This window comes from Eptatretus burgeri, chromosome 12 (assembly GCF_056783735.1).
Source record: "Eptatretus burgeri isolate ZD-2024b chromosome 12, Ebu_testis_v1, whole genome shotgun sequence".
In the NCBI taxonomy this organism is placed as follows: Eukaryota; Metazoa; Chordata; class Myxini; order Myxiniformes; family Myxinidae; genus Eptatretus; species Eptatretus burgeri.
Genome location: NC_140972.1, coordinates 80,125,442 through 80,143,084, shown reverse-complemented (window position 1 = coordinate 80,143,084; position 17,643 = coordinate 80,125,442). Strand labels below are relative to the sequence as shown.

Sequence of the window (17,643 nt, the reverse complement as noted above, 5' to 3'; positions counted from 1 at the left end):
AGAGTTAAACCAAAGCATTTACAGAGCATTGTAAAAGTGGGTTCGAATCCCTACATGTAACTAATATATATTTATTAAGTATGGATCGGATGTGACCATAACATAGCACTCCTCACAATCCCTCCTTGGTCACATTTGACCATACTTTGCCATTTCCCAAGCTCACCGAATAGGTGGGCCTCCATTTGACGGCTGAGTTGACCATCCCTAGGCTCCGCCACCACCAAACGGTATTTGCAAATGCCGTGAACAGCCAATGACAACCTCCAAATGAGAAGACCCTGACTACTGGTGGCCTAGGTTAGCATCTGTCCTTCTTGCTGCCACATGCCTCACATCAAATTGTAGTATTGTGTAGGTAATTTCACAAAATGCTAATTGCTCCAATATGATTTCGGTAATTCTACAAACACTAATTGTAACAATATTATTAAGGTAATTCTACAAAACACTAATAGCAACAATATTATTTTGGTAAGTCTACTAGACACTACTTGCAACAATATTAGTTAGGTAATCCTGCTAAAACACTACTTGCCAAAATACTTATTTAGGTAATTATACTAGTCACTAATTGCAACAATACTTATCGACAATATGCAAATGTAATAATGGGTGAGCAGCACTGTGAGCACTCAAGGCGTGGTGTAAGCTCCTTTCTCAACTTGCGCTAGAAGACAAAAGAGGCTCATGAGATGCATATTTACATATAAAGGTCATAAGTATTTTCCATACATGCCTTCACTATCTGGTATTGTCCATTTTCCACGATTATGCATATGCTAGTCAAAACACTGCCACATCTATCATAAACCTCCATCAGCATTTTACTTGTAGATTTCCTTTCTTTCTTGTTACAACTTCCTGTATCTTCGTGTGTAGTGAGATGCGTGAGTCCATGTTTGGCTTACCTTTTCACTTGAAAGTTCGTTGAGTAATCAGTAATACCTGGAAGAGTCTTCTCCAGGGCTCCCCTCCGCCAGAACACCTTGTTGGCCCCTCAGCTGGTGGGGGTCAGGTCTGGTTGTGGCCCCATACGGAGGTCCTGGGGGTCTTCCTCCCTGAGTTCGCTGTTAATTATGATGGCCTGGGTGAGGGGTGAGGCTTCACAGCATTTCTTTAGACAAATGGAAATGAGAATCTTAATCAGAAATACTCCAAAAATCACCACCACGATGATTAGAAGCGCTGACCCTATCAAGTGCAGTAACCAACCTCCCCAGCCCTGAATTATGGATCTCCACCACTCATAGCCCCCCTCGCGATCCATTCGTCCGCTAGTGAGGGCGTTTGCAACTTTTTGTAGTCGGGCCACCGCCCGGTTAGTTATGTTATTAGGATCCGGAATCCAAACGCAACATTCTCCTTTAATCATCCTGCACACCCCTCCTTGCTCTGCCAGAAGCATATCTAAAGCTACTCTATTCTGCATTACCATGGTACGCATTGATACTAACATATCCGACAATTCCGTATAGTAAGCCATGGATACATTGGCTACATATTCCAAGGCTAGCGAAAGTTTATCTATCCTATCGCTATTCATAACCATACCGGCTCCTGGAAATAAAAACCCAATAGTCTTCTCCCACCATGTTCCCGTCAACGGTCCTAAGCGCTCTGCTACACCGACCCATCCCTTTTCAGTCCAAAGTTTTGGAAGTGCTGCGCCGGTACCGTTGGGGCGGGGAGGTTTGATGGAAAGTGGTCTTTATTCTGCCATCCGGAAATACTGAGGCTAAATAACAGCTTCCTGCCCATCCTTTTGGTAAGTAGGGGTAAGCCTTGTCCCCATACACCAGGGAGATGCCTTTTGGTGGGATTATCCCATTGTGGTGAAGCTCTATCGTTATTGTGAACATCACCTGTTCCCTGGTATGGCGATCTAGATTTGTGGCTGTTACTGTTTGCTCACGCTGGGTCGGCACGGGGAGGGAAAATTCGCAAGAGGACTGTCCCATGGGGTTAGCCCCCTTTCCTGTGAAACATACTGATCCTGTGGTGTCCTCCACCCAGAGAGGCGACGGGACCAGGTTCGTATTGGCCCCTGGATTCTTAGGTGCAAAAACCCATCTTGTGTGGTTGCCGTCTGCTATAGCTGCCAGGCCCTCCACCGGATTGCTGAGATGTTCGAAGAAAGTCAACGGTAATACTGCTAAGTGGAGGCCACTCAAAGACCCTATAGGCAGTTCCATACAAACCCAACAGTCACTACGATTTTGGATGTTGGCTATCTCGGTAGCTAAAGCCTCAAAGGTGTTTGGAGGTTTTACCGGAGATTCCTTGCTGCGCACCACAAAGGACATTATGGCGCTTTCATGATGTCCCTTGTTTGGCCGTACGATTGAACAAGTATAATCCAGACGGGTATTATCGGGGACCAGTGGGATTCGAGTAATTAAAGATGCATGTTGACCCCATGCGAAACCCGCTTTTCTGCCATGTCCCCGGTGTTTTTTTATTGTTGATCTTACCTGCCAAGCTACTCCGAATCTTTTCACTATTGCTGTGTCCTCCTTGAGAGTTTCCTTATAAGACCAATTAACTATTCTTATCTCTTTGTTCCGTTCCACCAGATCATAAGTTCCATGGGCTTGAATGCATGGCAACTCTATGAGTTGTTGTGGTTGGATGAGTTGTGGGATTATCCCCTGGTCTCCCACATCCCTTTGGGGAACGAGGAACGAAAAAGTCTTACCCTCTCCTTTTGAAAATACTGTTGCGAATTCGCGCCCGCCGGCGTGCGAACGGCCACGTAACTCGAATCGCGGCACATCGCCCACCGGATGGACAATTCTGTCGTGACCCTCTCGGACTAACGCCGGGAGCTAGTCACGGGTGGGCCTTTCAGCCTCACCACGATTGTGCCAATCAGCCACCCGCGTGGGATAGGGTTGTTTGTCAAACTCGACCTACCTAAGTACCCACGTGGAGGGTAGACCGGGCGATCGCACCTTGCCGCAGGTCGACCCCGGACACGGGCCGCTTAAGCGACCCGTTCCGTACTATCGGGATAACCGAGCGGTGTTATCGTCGGCCTCGACGGTTCCGATTAATTATCGGGCGTATTAAGCCCACTACCAACCCTTTACGTGAAGCAAGATGGAGATTCAATTAAAGAAAAGACGAAGCAAAACGGGAAAACAGTTCAACATGATGTACATTTATTCCGCGGCACACGGAGAGCACACATATACAATTAAACAGGATGCACATAAAGCAATTGCAACAAAAGAAACACAACAATGCAGATCTACAACCGACTACGCGTACACACGGCAACACTTACACAGTTTTACTTTACCAGACTGGCGCCACACACACACACGTTTACACAGAAACAAAAGAAAAGGGCCAGACAAAGACAAAGTCAAAGACAAAGGGGCAGACGGGGCCTGGGGGCCAATATTTGCGCGGGATCTGAAAGAGCGGTCAGGTCCGCGAGACCAGGTGGATCCTACCCGTGTCTTTGTGATGAGCCGCAAATGTGGCAGCGCGGCGGTGCCCCGACTTCGTACTCCTTCGCGGGTTTCGTTGGCACTGCTTGGAGTGGGGTGGGAACAAGGCCCCCTTTTCGCACTATCTCAGCGCGGGGGAAAAAGGGGGGGGGAATTGTTGATGCTCTGGGGAAAGAGGATAGCTGGCTTGCTTGGGTCCCGTGACGAGCGATTCCACCGCGACCTCGTCGCCGACCGCCGTCTTTCTTGCCTCGGACCCGAGCTCCTCGGTCTCCTCCCCAATTCTCCTCAGCCAACTGCAGCAAACCACCTGTACGCCCTCGCCTCCCGACTCCACTCCACGCTCCAACCCGACTCTGCCCAAAACACTCTCCGCCCTTCCAAGGCCGACTCTGCCCAAACCGACTCTGCCGAGACCGACTCGACCCAAACCGACTCTGCCGAGACCGACTCGACCCAAACCGACTCTGCCAAAACCGACTCGACCAAGGCCGACTCTGCCTTTTCTGCCACTCTCCGCTCTTCTAAAACCGCCTCGACCCAAACCGACTCGACACAAACCGACTCGACACAAACCGACTCGACCAAAACCGACTCGACCAAAACCGACTCGACCAAAACCGACTCGACCAAAACCGACTCGACCAAAACCGACTCGACCAAAACTGACTCGACCAAAACTGACTCGATCCAAATTCGCCCCGCGCTCGGCGCTTTATAGGCCGGCAGCAGAACCCATATGCAAATTTCTGGATCAGAACGAGCTCGGGGGTGGAGCCACGCTCGCCCATTGGACGGAGAAAAAGGGGCGTGAGTCTCCCCTGATCCTCGAATTTGCATATCTCGATTCTACACCGACGCGCCTGGAGGCGGGGCCAAACCGCCCCACGCTTGCTGATTGGACGGATCAGAAGTGGGCGTGTAGCATTCCTGATCCGAATTCTCCTCGGAAAGGCTGCATTTTGCACTCGCGGCTCGACGCGCGTCCCGTACGAGCCCAGGACAGCCTGACGCTCGGTGCTCCCAGGTGGTGCGGGAATGGCCGCAGAAGGAGAGAGGTGAGGGTGGTGGAGGGTTTATGGTGGTGGTTTATGGCCATGGTGCCGTTTGGAATGGCGGTGATGCGATGTTTGCAGGAGCGAGTTGTGAAGGTAAAGATCGTGGCTGTTGGCATTGTTGTTGTTGTTGTTGTTGTTGTGAAGTGGCGTTGTGGTTGGTGGTTGTTGTGTGATGGCGGTTGAGACGTGGTTGGTTCAAAATAAAGATAGAACAGAAAAACGACTATCTCAAAGTGTCGCAGCCCGAATGAATCACATTTATTCCCTCAAAACAACGGGTTTGGGGCTGACTACACATGTACTTACAGAGATATCTCACCTACGGGACCTGAATGGTGGTTTGCGAATTTCCACAACCGCAACAATACCTTTACGTTATCTCGCTCTGGATTATGTGTTTTTCCAAAGGCTGCGTATTTATCTTCTGCCGTTCTTTCTTCATCCGCTTCCCTCCTATGCCGTTGCTGTGTTGCTCCTAGTTCCTTTCCGTTCCCTCCTTTACCGCGGAGGTGTGTACGGTGTCTTCAGCTTGAGTGTGTTAGTTCGTTGCCTAGTGACAGGCCCCAGCTGCAAAGGAGTAGTGTCAGTGCCAGGAGACGCATGTTGGATCGTCAAGGGTTCTGCCTCTGGCCCCGGTGCTCCAAGGTCTCTGTTCCTTGGACCTCCCGGTTCCACGTTTGGCAGGATGTCTGAGTCCTCCTGCGATGGGTCTCTCACCACTCTGTCTTTTTGTCTTCCCGGGCCGGCTCCTTCCTGGTTCGGTGGCGGTGTAGGGTATCCCTGATGAGGTATGTCTTCCCACTCGTCGTTGTCCTCACTGTCCTGGTGAGACGCTGAATCGGACACTGTCAGATCCTCTGTTGGGGGTCTTTCCACCGGCTCGTCGCTATCTTCTTCCAGGTCACTTTGTTCAGGCTCTGTGTTCTCCGGGGCGGGTTCTCCTGTCCTGGTTCTCCTTCCGCCGCCACTGGTGCGATGTTGGCGGGAACGTGCGGTGGGTGATGTGGTATCAATTCCTCCACCTCGTCATCCTCTTCACTATCTCTGAAGAAAACTGAATCTGCAACGGGAGGGTCGACTTCTCCTGGGGAATAAACTTCCTCCAAATCTTGGGTGTCTCTCACCGCTTCGTGTGCTATTTTACAGTGCGAGTGGTGTATCCATGCACTCTTACCTCCCACTTTGACGGCGGAGGGCGTTGTCAAAAGTACAGTGTAAGGTCCCGTCCACTTTGGTTGTAGGGCATTTTTCTTCAGGAACTCTTTCACCCAAACCCGATCGACGGGTTGAAAATCATGTAAAGGGCCTCCGGAAGGTATCGGTAGTACTTCCTGTACCTGTGAGTGAAAATTCCTGATGGTAGCAGTTAGCGCCTTACAATAATTCATCATCCCGTCACTCATACAAGACACATCCCATTCTCCCATATCCGGGGGGAGCCGAGGCCGGTAGCTGCATTGGGCGTCCTGTTATTATTTCGTGGGGCGAGAGCCCCCTTGTGGCATTGTCTGTTGCTCACATTTTCATGAGCGCTATGGGAAGCGTGTCTGGCCAGGGCAGTTGTTGGCCCTCACACAGATTTGCAAGTGTCAGTTTTAAGGTTTGGTTCTCCCTTTCCACTGCTCCTGCCGACTGAGGATGGTACGGGCAATGTATTTTCTGTTTAATGCTCAAGCCCTTGGCTACATTCACCATTACCTTTGCCGTGAACAATCCTCCTTGATCCGACGACAATCGTGTTGGAATCCCAAATCGTGGAATTACTTCCTGTAAAAGCAGCCTAGCTACTGTTTCAGCTTCCTGGTTGGTGGTGGCGAAAGCCTCCACCCATTTTGAAAACACATCTACGATTACCAACACATACTTGTGGTGTTTATATGCGGGCAAACTTATGAAATCCATCTGCAAGTGTTGAAAAGGTCCAGACGGGGGCGGGTGTGCTCCCCGTTTCTTGGTGGCATGCTTTCTATTATGTTTACCACAGGTCGCACAATTGCTTACCATCTCTGCCGCCGCTTTCGTCACACCTGGAGCATTCCAGGTTTGACGAATAATTTCCGATACCCCTTTAGCGGCCATATGTCCCTGCGCATGGGCAGTTAATACTAGCCACGGTAGCAATTTCTGAGGCACGAATGGTCGACTCTGTTCATCCACCCACACTCCCTGTGTGTTTTGTTGTGCACCCTCCTTCACCCACCATGATTCCTGCTCTTCCATTGGTGCGGAGGCTTGCAAATCCTTGAGTTGTTCCTGTGTTCGGGGAACATCCACCATTTGTTCCACGTAGATGCCGGCGGATGGTTGCGGGTTAGATTCTTCTTCATCGAGCACTGCTTTTGCCGCCAAGTCCGCTCGATTATTGCCTTTCGAAACATCGTCTGTCCCTCCTGTGTGGGCTTTGCATTTAATCACCGCAATCTGCTGTGGCTCTTGCGCCGCTTGTATCAACTCTTTAATCAGCTCCCCATGTTTGTTAACTTTTCCGGCAGACGTTTTAAAACCCCTCAAGGCCCATATGGCAGCGGAGTCATGTAAAATGCCCCAGCACTATCTGGAATCTGTATATATGTTCAATGTTTTACCGGCTCCCACTTCACATCCACGTATTAGTGCTTTCAATTCGTCTTGTTGCGCTGAAATCCTTTTGGTAACAATTCCTTCCATATGGTGGCATTAGCGGTACATACTGCAAGACTAGCAATGATTTCCCCCCAGCGATTCTTCCTTGCTGCTCTATCTACAAACAGTTCTAACTCTGCGTTCGCTATTGGGGCTTTCTGCAGATCGCATCTGGCCTTCATTTCTTCCACCAGCACTCGTTCACACACATGTGGCTCTCCCTCGCCACCTGTTGGCAGTCGGCAGGCTGGATTCAATGGCAAACATCTTTCGATCGTAATGTTAGTTGCTTGCAAGAGTACCAGATCATGTTGAACTGCCCGTGCCGCCGATATATGTTGTGTTTTGTTTTGCAGTATCTGTGCCGACACATCATGCGGAACTTTCACTGTCAGTGGGGAGCCCAAAACCAAAGTTGCTGTTGCGGTCACAGCATATTGTGCCGCGGCCACCGCCCGCAAACACCCGGGATAGGTGGCGGCGACCGGGTCCAAGTGACAACTGTAGTACGCAATTGGTCTATTTTTCCCTCCGTGTTCTTGTGTCAGCACTGCTTGGGCGAACCCTCCTCTTTCGTGGACAAATAAAGTGAATTGTAGATCATAGTTCGGTAACCCCAAATGCAGGTGCTGAGGCCAAAGCCTGTTTCAGTGTCTCAAAATCTTTTTCCGCGTTGTCCGTCCAAGAGATCTTATCCCCCTTCGCTTCCTTTACCATGTTGTACAGTGATCGTGCCTGAACTGCGTAGTCGAATATCCATTGCCGGCAGTACCCTGTCATCCCAAGGAATCGGTGAAGTTCCCGCAATGTAGTTGGTTTCGGGTGTCCCAGGATTGTTTCCACTCGCTCGTCTCCCAAACTCCTCTGTCCTTGTTCCAGTACGTGTCCCAGGTACATTACCATTGTTTGTGCGAACTGCAATTTCTCCTTGCTGACCTAGTGACCCTTCTGAGCGAGCGCCTGTAACATCGCCACCGTGTCTGTTTCGCATTTCCTCTGGTCGTCTGAGCAGATCAATAAATCGTCAACATACTGGATCATCACTGAACCTTCCGGAAGCTCTATGTTCTCCAAATCTTTCTTCAAGGCCTGCGAAAAGAGTGTTGGACTATCGCAAAATCCTTGTGGAAGTACCGTCCAGGTGTATTGTTGTCCCGCGTAGCTAAAGGCGAATAAGTATTGTGATTCCTCTGCCAGGGGAATAGAAAAATACGCCGAGCATAAATCGACCACGGAGAAATATGTTGCGCTCGATGGCACCCCTGCCAGCACCGTGACAGGGTGCAGCACTACAGGAAAAGTCGATTTCACACATTTATTCACGGCCCGCAAATCTTGCACGAATCTCCACTTATTTCCACCGGGCTTCTTAACCGGGAGGATAGGCGTATTGCATGGGCTCTTTGTAGGTATTATCACTCCTTGCTCCCGCAATGATGCTAGCACCGGTACGATTCCCTCGATTGCCTCCTTTCGCAACGGATATTAGCTCACTCGAGGCAGGGGTATCCCCTCTTTTACCTGAATGGACACAGGCGTTTCATCCAGCACCCTCCCCACATCATTTGGATGTCCTGTCCACAATCTGTCTGGTACTTCCTGTAATCTTTCCTCGGTCCCCGCTCGTCAGTCTGTCTGGCGGTGGGGCTTTTCGCTGTTCATCTCATGCCTTTCCAATACGCAGGTCAAAATCTTATCAGGTAAGCATACTTTCCATCCATCCCCGCGTCTCATTGCGTGTAAGGTGTTCCGAGCCTCGTTACCCCTTTCTGTTGGTTCTGGGGCGCATCTCAATCGTGTAGTCATTTTCCCCAATTCTCCTGCGCTGTGTTCTTTGCTTACTGCCATGGAGATGTGTGGTGTAAGTCCTTCTCTATGCTTCATTAGTTCGCATTCTTCGGCAGCTAGTTCCACCTCCACCGCTGCTCCTTCCTTTCCGATCCATAAATTGGTTGTCATCAGTGTGCGCTTAGCAGTGTAATATCTATGCACTTTGGCTGAGTATTCAAAATCCTGCCCTGTTTCATCGTAGTAGACGGTACATTGCAAAGTCAATTCCACTTCATCCAAATCAATGTCGTTGCTAAGCAACCATTCCTCTACATCTCGCAATCTTGTTGCATTTTCCCAATCCCTACCCAGCTGGTTTCTACCCTCCTGAGACACAATTCGCAACCAATACACCACTGGTTCGAGTTCATTCATCATGAGGGTCATTACTTCTTCTTGTAATGCTCACGGGGAATCTCTGAAAACTTCGTCTTTGTTACATGTTCTGGTACATCCCATTCTACACAACAAATCTCTACCCAACAGATTCAGCGGAGTGTGTTAAGCGATCGAAAATGCATGTTCTCCTTTCAGGGGGCCTACTTCAATTCGTAATTTATCTGAAATCGGGATATCTTCTCTCCATCCCGAGACCCCCATTACTCTTACTGAGTTGCCGGAAAGAGGCAGGTTCTTTACCTCTCCTTGTTTTAGTGTCGACCGTGTGGCCCCCGTGTCTACTAGAAATGTTACCTGTTTTCCTTCTAGGTTAACCGTTGTGGTCAATTCTCTCACGTTCCTCGTTTCCCTTTGCGGAGCCACTACGGTATCCTTATGTCAATAGTTCTTCTCCCGTCTCTCCTCTCCCCCAGGAGGCGCGGTTGGTCTTTCCTGGTTTGGTGGCAGCTGTTGGTCCCAATTCCTTTGTCTGGGTGCAGCTTGGCACTCCTTGCTCCAGTGTCCTGATTGTCTGCACGTATAACATTCTCCTGCCCTCTGCGGGCCATTATTCTGTTCCACGGTCTTCGTTGATCCTGTCCCCTCTCCTTCCTTGGTTCCCAGTCCGGGTTATCCCTGCGGGGTCTCCGTTCCTGGTCTTCATACTGGCGGTCCTTTCTCCTCAGATTCTTCATTACTAGGGCTCTCTCGGTTCTTTTCCCTCTCCTGTCTTCTTCTTTTAAAGTCTGCCATGCTTGCCTTGCTCTTTCATGTGGAATGGTGGATTCCACGTTTTTCCAATCTGGAGTTGCTTTTACTTCCCTCCTTACTTCGTCGCACAACCCTTCCACAAACGAATTGTTTAGGAATTGTCTGGGCACTACTCTCATCTCCTCATATCCTGAGTGTAGTTCAATTTCTTCATACAATCGTGCTTTGTACGCGCTAGGTGGTTCCTTTATATCCTGTACAACCTCTGCGATTGCCTGCCAATCCACCACTCTCGGGGCCATGTCGGTTGCTAATTGATCCATTAATGCAGTTACTCTTGTCCTATATGCTGTCTGTGCTACTCGCTCATCTTCATTGAGGTCGGGTCGGTTCAAAGTATTGTCCACCTCGTTCTCCGGTTTTACTCCCCATTCCACTGAGCGGGCCCCCCAAACCGAGCTGGGTAGCACAGCCGTGCACATGAATCCGATATCTGTTCTAGTTGCCCCATGCATTTTTATCTGGTCATGCAGTATTTTAATTGCTTTTCTTGGATTAGATTTTAAGCATTCGTCCATACTTGCTTTTACTCCCCTAATGTCTTGGGGTGTCCATGATCTCCAGACCCAATCGTTGTGCACCACTTGCACCATGGGGAACTGCTTAATGTCAGTCCCTCCCATCGCTCCTTCCTCCTCCAGAACGGGGTAAATTCCTTTTGTTATCCCAGGTCGTATGGTTATTTTCCCGTCTATGTTATCGTTCTTTTCTGCTAGCTGTGCTAGTGCTTGTTTCAATTGCTCCTGTCTCGCTTCCTCTTGTGTCATTCGTTGGTTCAAAATTTCCTTGAGACCGACACGCGTATTTTCTGTCTGAGCTTGTGCCTCCGTTAACCAAGCGGCTAGCGCCCTCCAGTGTTTCTCTCTCTGTCTCGGGCCTCCCGCTTTGCCCTCTGTCAGCACCGTGCTAACTGTGTGCAATACTTTTGGATCGAAGGATCTGGCCAACGGGAAGGGATCCTTTCTTCCCGCCGTCCAGTTCACCCAATCTTGCACTCCCTCTACTTTATCCATTCCGTGTTTTTCCCCCACAATTTTCAATGGTGTTCCTCTTGGTAACTCTTGAGATTTAACAGAGCTATTTCCCATATTTATGTTCTTAGCTTTTTCCACCGCCTTATAGCTTAAAAAAACGTTTTTCCTTTTATTGCACGGAACCGGGGTCCCGTTCTTATCAACAGCCTTTAAGCCTCCTTACAGGACTTTAACCTATTAGTCTTCCTTCACACAACACCTCAGAAAACAAGATTTTACTCTGCTTCTCTTTATTTTACATGGATATTTGTTATCCTCTTCATACAACAACCTTCACGTGGCCGTACTCTCCTACCACAGAATACAGGACTCGAACCTGCAACTCCATATCTATTATCCTCTTCACACAACAACACAAATTTCAAAGATTTCAAGTGGCCGTACTCCCCTACCACAGAGCATAAGACTTTAACTTGTCTCTCCTTATTTCACTTGGATATCCTTATCCACCACCTTTCCCGGTCAACAAACACAGCCTCACAGCCCCTTGCAATCAATCAATAAAACCTCATTTGATTCTCCTCATATATGACCATTATTAGTTCGTCACCTCAGCAAAAACCTGAAGCTACATTCAAAGGAACTTTCTCCGCTGGGTGTACAGTTCTTACCTAAACTAGGGCTTATCCTTTGCAGGTGCCCAACGTGTTGCGCATCACGTACCTTTGAACTGAGACCCTTGTAAGTGCTGTACACCAAGCGGCGCTCCTCCGGTCCACAGCCCCAGAGTCTTGTGAGGTCCCGTTCTGGGGTGCCAACTGTGAAGACTCCGTTCCCCGGCCAGGTATTAAGAGAGTCAACAGAAGAGGATTCACCAAAATGCAGCTTTATTGAAGGACCACACGCCAGCCAGCGGAGTTGGTGTTGGCAGCTCAACCAACAGTGGAGAGCTCCCAAAACCACACTGAGTTTTACATTCAAAAACTCTCCCTTATATACAATCTATCTCTAATTCCAATCTATTTCTGGTTATACTTTAACCCAAGTTGGTGTGACAAGAGCTCATTTTTCAGGGCCTCACAGTCGTCCCTTTCCCACGTACAAAACGTTATTATCACTGTGGGATGGTTGCAGGACAGACAGAAATCCCTTTTAAGTTCACATTAATCTAAAGAGAAAGACAGGTCTGGCTTTGATATCACAGTGAGAGCCCAGCCCTAGTCACAGTGAATGAACCCAGCTTTATTAGTTTCTCAGAAGTGGAATGTGGGTTGTGCAGTCAGGTGCAGCCCTGTGCCAATGATGGACTGCTGACAGCATTTACAGGCTATGACCATTTGAACCTAAACAAAGGCCCAAGAGTGGAATGCTTTAACACAGCCTGCGTCTTTAGAGGGCATCGGGTGGATTGACTTGCTGGGACACCGTGCCACTAAATGACAGGGAGTTAAACCAAAGCATTTACAGAGCATTGTAAAAGTGGGTTCGAATCCCTACATCTAACTAATATATATGTATCAAGTATGGATCGGATGTGACCATAACATAGCACTCCTCACAGTTGATAGGTCCAAGCACAGGCTCTGGTCTCCAGCTCACCTTTCCTCAAGCTGGAAGCCTTCAATAAAGACCCAACGGGGTCCATTTCCTTGGGTGTGTGTCTGTGTGTGGGCCCGTCTTCAAGTAGAATTGTTGAAGTGCCTTGTACATACCTGCATTGCTTTTAGTCGGTTTAACCCTGCTCTCTGTGTCCCCCTCCCTTATAAATAAACCCCTGTTAAATGTACCAGCTCATTTTCTGTCCTTTCTATCATTGGTTTTCCGTGCTGCGAACAGGAATTAGGACGCCTCATTGCTGCCATAATCGTGCAATCGGTCCGGCGCGGCTTTGGTAACTTCCGCTCGGTTACGCTGGATCCGAGTCGGTGATAGCGACTCCATTCGGACAAAGTCGGCCGAGGGGGTGGTTTCTCCGGTAGTTAGACGGCATGAGTACTTAGGTAAATTGGAGTTAGACAAGTGGACCCTACCTCACGCTGTCCAAATATTGGCGACCACGGTCCCCTCAGTGCCCGTGACCTTTCGGAGTTGTCCGAGAGTCACGACCAAAATTCCGGGTGTTCGGAGGAAATGACTTTACTGCTCCACCTAGTGGTCGTTTATCGCCACCGAACTCCGGCCCACAACAATATATCGGTTTCGCCCTATCGCTCAATGGTGAAGAATCACTTTAAAAAATTCTAGTCGTCGAATCCGGATCCGGATCTTCACCAAAATTGAATCAATTCTTCATAGTCACAAACTCAACATTTCCACCAAGTTTAATTCGAATTCATCCACAACTTTTTGAGATATCGTGCGACATATCGTTTTTGGCCCCATATCTTAATGGTGAAGAATCACTTAAAAATTCTTGTTGTCTGATCCAGATCCGAATCTTCACCAAAATCTAATCAGTTTATCCTTGTCATACACCGAACCTGTCCACAAAATTTCGTCCGGATCCGACCACAACTTTTTGAGATATCCTGTACACAAACGGACAGACAGACAGACAAACAGACAGAAAGGGGTGAAAACACAACCACCTTCACCTTCAGTGGCAGAGGTAAAGAATTGCTTAATTGTGTAAAACAAAGAAAACTAGAACTGCCACTTTATAACTGCTGGCAGTGATGACCGGGTACCCGTAAAAACGATAGGATGAGCGGTTCCGGAGAAAACGATATTTAATGTTTTTCTTGAATCCGACGTGGCTGCCGAACTGTGTGACCTATCGGTTAGAAATTAACAAACTTATATTCACCGCTCGGGTGCGATACGTACGTGAAGTTTCCCCTCGGACTGACCGGCCATTCTGGAGAAGAAGATGTTTGGGGGTTTTAGGGTAAATTCGACATGGCCACCAAACCGTGTGACCTATCGATTAGAAATTAAAAAACTTGTGAAAGGATGTCTTGGGGAAAGTGTGCGTGAATTTTTGCCTCGATCTGTCTGGCTGTTGTGGAGAAGAAGATTAAATTTTTTTATTAATTTTCAATCCAAGAGGGCTGACGAACCATGTGACCTATGACATCACAAATTTATATTCTGCTTCAAACCGTGTGTTGGAAAACGTCTGTCAAGTTTAGTGTTAATCGGAAAAGGTGTGTTTTTCTATCCAAGATGGCCGCCACACAATGTGACGACGTCATAATTTCTAGCATGTCTTATTTTAGCACTTCATTATTTACTCTTCTTCATTTTTTACTCTTATTCTTCATTTTTTTACTCTTCTTCTTCATTGTTTTACTCTTCTTCATTTTTACTCTTCTTCTTCTTCTTCATTATTTACTCTTCTTCATTTTTTACTCTTCTTCTCCTTCTTCATTTTTTACTCTTCTTCTTCATTATTATTTACTCTTCTTCATTATTTACTCTTCTTCATTATTTACTCTTCTTCTTCATTTTTCTCTTCAATTTTTACTCTACTCCTTCTTCTTCTTCTTCATTTTTACTCTTCTTCTTCTTCATTTTCACTCTTCTTCTTCTTCTTCTTCATTTTTCTACTCTTCTTCTTCATTTTTCTACTCTTCTTCATTTTTTTACTCTTCTTCTTTATTTTTTATTTTCTTCATTTTTTTACTCTTCTTCTTCATTATTTTTTACTCGTCTTCTTCATTATTTTTTTACTCGTCTTCATTTTTTACTCTTCTTCTTCATTTTTCTCTTCAATTTTTACTCTACTTCTTCTTCTTCTTCTTCATTTTTACTCTTCTTCTTCTTCATTTTCACTCTTCTTCTTCTTCTTCTTCTTCTTCTTCTTCATTTTTCTACTCTTCTTCTTCATTTTTTACTCTTCTTCATTTTTTTACTCTTCTTTATTTTATTACTCTTCTTCATTTTATTACTCTTCTTCATCATTTTATTTCTCTTCTTCCTCATTTTATTACTCTTCTTCTCCATTTTATTACTCTTCTTCCTCATTTTATTACTCTTCTTCTTCATTTTATTACTCTTCTTTTTATTTCTCTTCTTCCTCATTTTATTACTCTTCTTCATCATTTTATTTCTCTTCTTCCTCATTTTATTACTCTTCTTCCTCATTTTATTACTCTTCTTCTTCGTTTTATTACTCTTCTTCTTCGTTTTATTTCTCTTCTTCCTCATTTTATTACTCTTCTTCTTCATTTTATTACTCTTCTTCTTCATTATTTACTCTTCTAAATTAAAATTAAGAGAGCTCGGCGTTGTTGTTGTTGTTGTTGTTGTTGTTGTTGTTATTGTTGTTGTTGTTGTTCTTCTTCTTCTGGTGAAGACAGATCCTTTAGGACTCGACTATTTCATCTACAGGATCCGTATCTCCTTTAATACTAAACACTTGTACACATCCTCGCATTGAGGGTGCCTTTTGAGAGCATCTATCATGAACTTTTAAATATATTTGGACATTTGCTTTAAAGTTTCGAAAAGTTCACGTTACTATTTAAAGAAAATTCAATTTAATGTGTTGTAATTTCGTAAATACACTTTTCTTGTCATGAACGACGCTCGTCCATGACTGGTCTCGCTATTGGCTCCGTCAAGGCATGTGATGAAATATCGGAAGTTGTTTTTTTTTTCTTCTTCTTCTTAAGTTCTTGTTCTTCTTCTTCTGGTGAAGACAAAACCTTTAGGACGCGGCTCTTGGACACATTTGTCCTTGTTAACATATGTGCAGGCATGGGGCTAGATTATAGTAGCCAAGTCTTGCTTCGATAGGTTATGTGGTTCCAGAGAAAGCATTATTTAATATAATTCTTGAGTCCAACATGGCTGCCAAACCATGTGACCTATCAATTAGAAATTAACAAACTTGTGAAAGGATGTCTTGCGGAATGTTTGTGTGAATTTTTGCCTCAATCTGTCTGGCTGTTCTGGAGAAGAAGATTTTTAAAATTTATTAATTTTCAATCCAAGATGGCAGATGAACAATGTGATCTATGACATCATAAATTTAAATTCTGCTTCCAATCGTGTAGTGGAACACGTTTGTGAAGTTTCGTCTTTATCGGACAAAGTGCGTTATTCTATCCAAGACGTTCGCCAAACCATGTGACATGTGACGTCATAATTTTTAACGTGCATGCAAGCATGGGGGTAGATTATATTGGCCAAGTTTCGCTTCGATAGCTTATGTGGTTCCAGAGAAAACATAATTTAATATAATTCTTGAATCCAACATGGCCACCAAACCATGTGACCTATCAATTAGAAATTAACAAAGTTATATTCACTACTCGTGTGCACTACCCAGACCGCGGCCCTTGATACAACATGAGATACATGAGATGACAAAAATTTTATATTCTGCTTTCAACTGTGTCGTGGAATATGTCTGTGAAGTTTCGTGTTAATCGGAAAAGGTGCGTTTTTCTATCCAAGATGGCCGCCCAACTATGTGACTTGTGATGTCATAATTTATACCGTGTATGCAGACATCATGGGGGATGACAGTTGCAAATTTTCGCTTCGATAGGTTAAGTCGTTCCAGAGAAAACATTATTTAATATTTTTCTTAAATCCAACATGGCCGCCAAACCATGTGACTTGTGACGGAATAATTTTTACCATGTATGCAGAATTGATGGAAGATGGCATTTGCGAATTTTCGCTTCGATAGGTTAAGCGGTTCCAGAGAAAACATTATTTAATATTTTTCTTAAATCCAACATGGCTGCCAAACGATGTGACCTATCAATTAGAAATTAACGAAGTTATATTCACCACTCGTGTGCACTACCCAGACCTTGGCCCTTGATACAACATGCGATACATGAGATGACAAAAAAATTTAGATCTGCTTTCAACTGTGTCGTGGAACATTTCTGTGAAGTTTCGTGTTAATCGGAAAAGGTTCGTTTTTCTATCCAAGATGGCCGCCCAACTATATGACTTGTGACGTCATAATTTCTATCATGTATGCAGACATCATGGGGGATGACAGTTGCAAATTTTCGCTTCGATAGGTTAAGCGGTTCCAGAGAAAACATTATTTAATATTTTTCTTAAATCCAACATGGCTGCCAAACGATGTGACCTATCAATTACAAATTAACAAACTTGTATTCCCTACTCATGTGCAATACGTGTGTGAAGTTTCCCCTTGATCAGATCAGCCGTTCTGGAGAAGATGTTTGAAGGTTTTAGGGTAAATTCAAGATGGCCGCCAAACCATGTGACCGATCAAGAAGAAATTAACAAACTTGAGAAAGCACCACATGGGGAATATATGTGTAAAGTTTCGTCTCAATCTGTCTTGCCGTTCTGGAGAAGAAGATTTTTAAAATTTATTCATTTTCAATCCAAGATGGCTGCCAAACCATGTGACCTATAACATCATAAATTTATATTCAGCTTCCCATCGGGGACCCGAACAAGTGTGTGAAGTTTCGTATAAATTGGATAAGGTCAGTTTTTCTATCCAAGATGGCCGCCAAACCATGTGACTTGTGACGTCATAATTTTTACTATGAATGCAGACATCATGGAGGATGATAGTTGCAAATTTTCGCTTCGATAGGTTATGTGATT

General features: G+C 45.9%; 2 protein-coding genes across 9 annotated transcripts in view; one reads left to right on the top strand and one right to left on the bottom strand.

Moving 5' to 3' along the window:
* LOC147015973 (GON-4-like protein) overlaps window positions 1–17,643 on the top strand; it is a 216,485-nt gene that overhangs the window by 63,029 nt on the left and 135,813 nt on the right. The window lies entirely within an intron of this gene.
* On the bottom strand, window positions 772–3,323 carry LOC147015974 (syncytin-2-like). Its single transcript, XM_085848642.1, has 2 exons — window positions 1,649–3,323; window positions 772–1,617 (listed from the first exon to the last, which is right to left on the bottom strand). Exons 1-2 carry the CDS (start codon window positions 2,304–2,306, stop codon window positions 1,001–1,003), a joined length of 1,275 nt encoding a protein of 424 aa, XP_085704768.1. The 5' UTR covers window positions 2,307–3,323; the 3' UTR covers window positions 772–1,000.

Excerpts from the sequence above, each read along its gene's own strand:
- LOC147015974 (XM_085848642.1), bottom strand. The coding sequence starts at position 2,306 with ATGTCCTTTGTGGTGCGCAGCAAGGAATCTCCGGTAAAACCTCCAAAC. Across the intron at positions 1,618-1,648 it reads CAGCACTTCCAAAACTTTGG|GCTTAGGACCGTTGACGGGA; the intron begins ACTGAAAAGGGA and ends GTGTAGCAGAGC.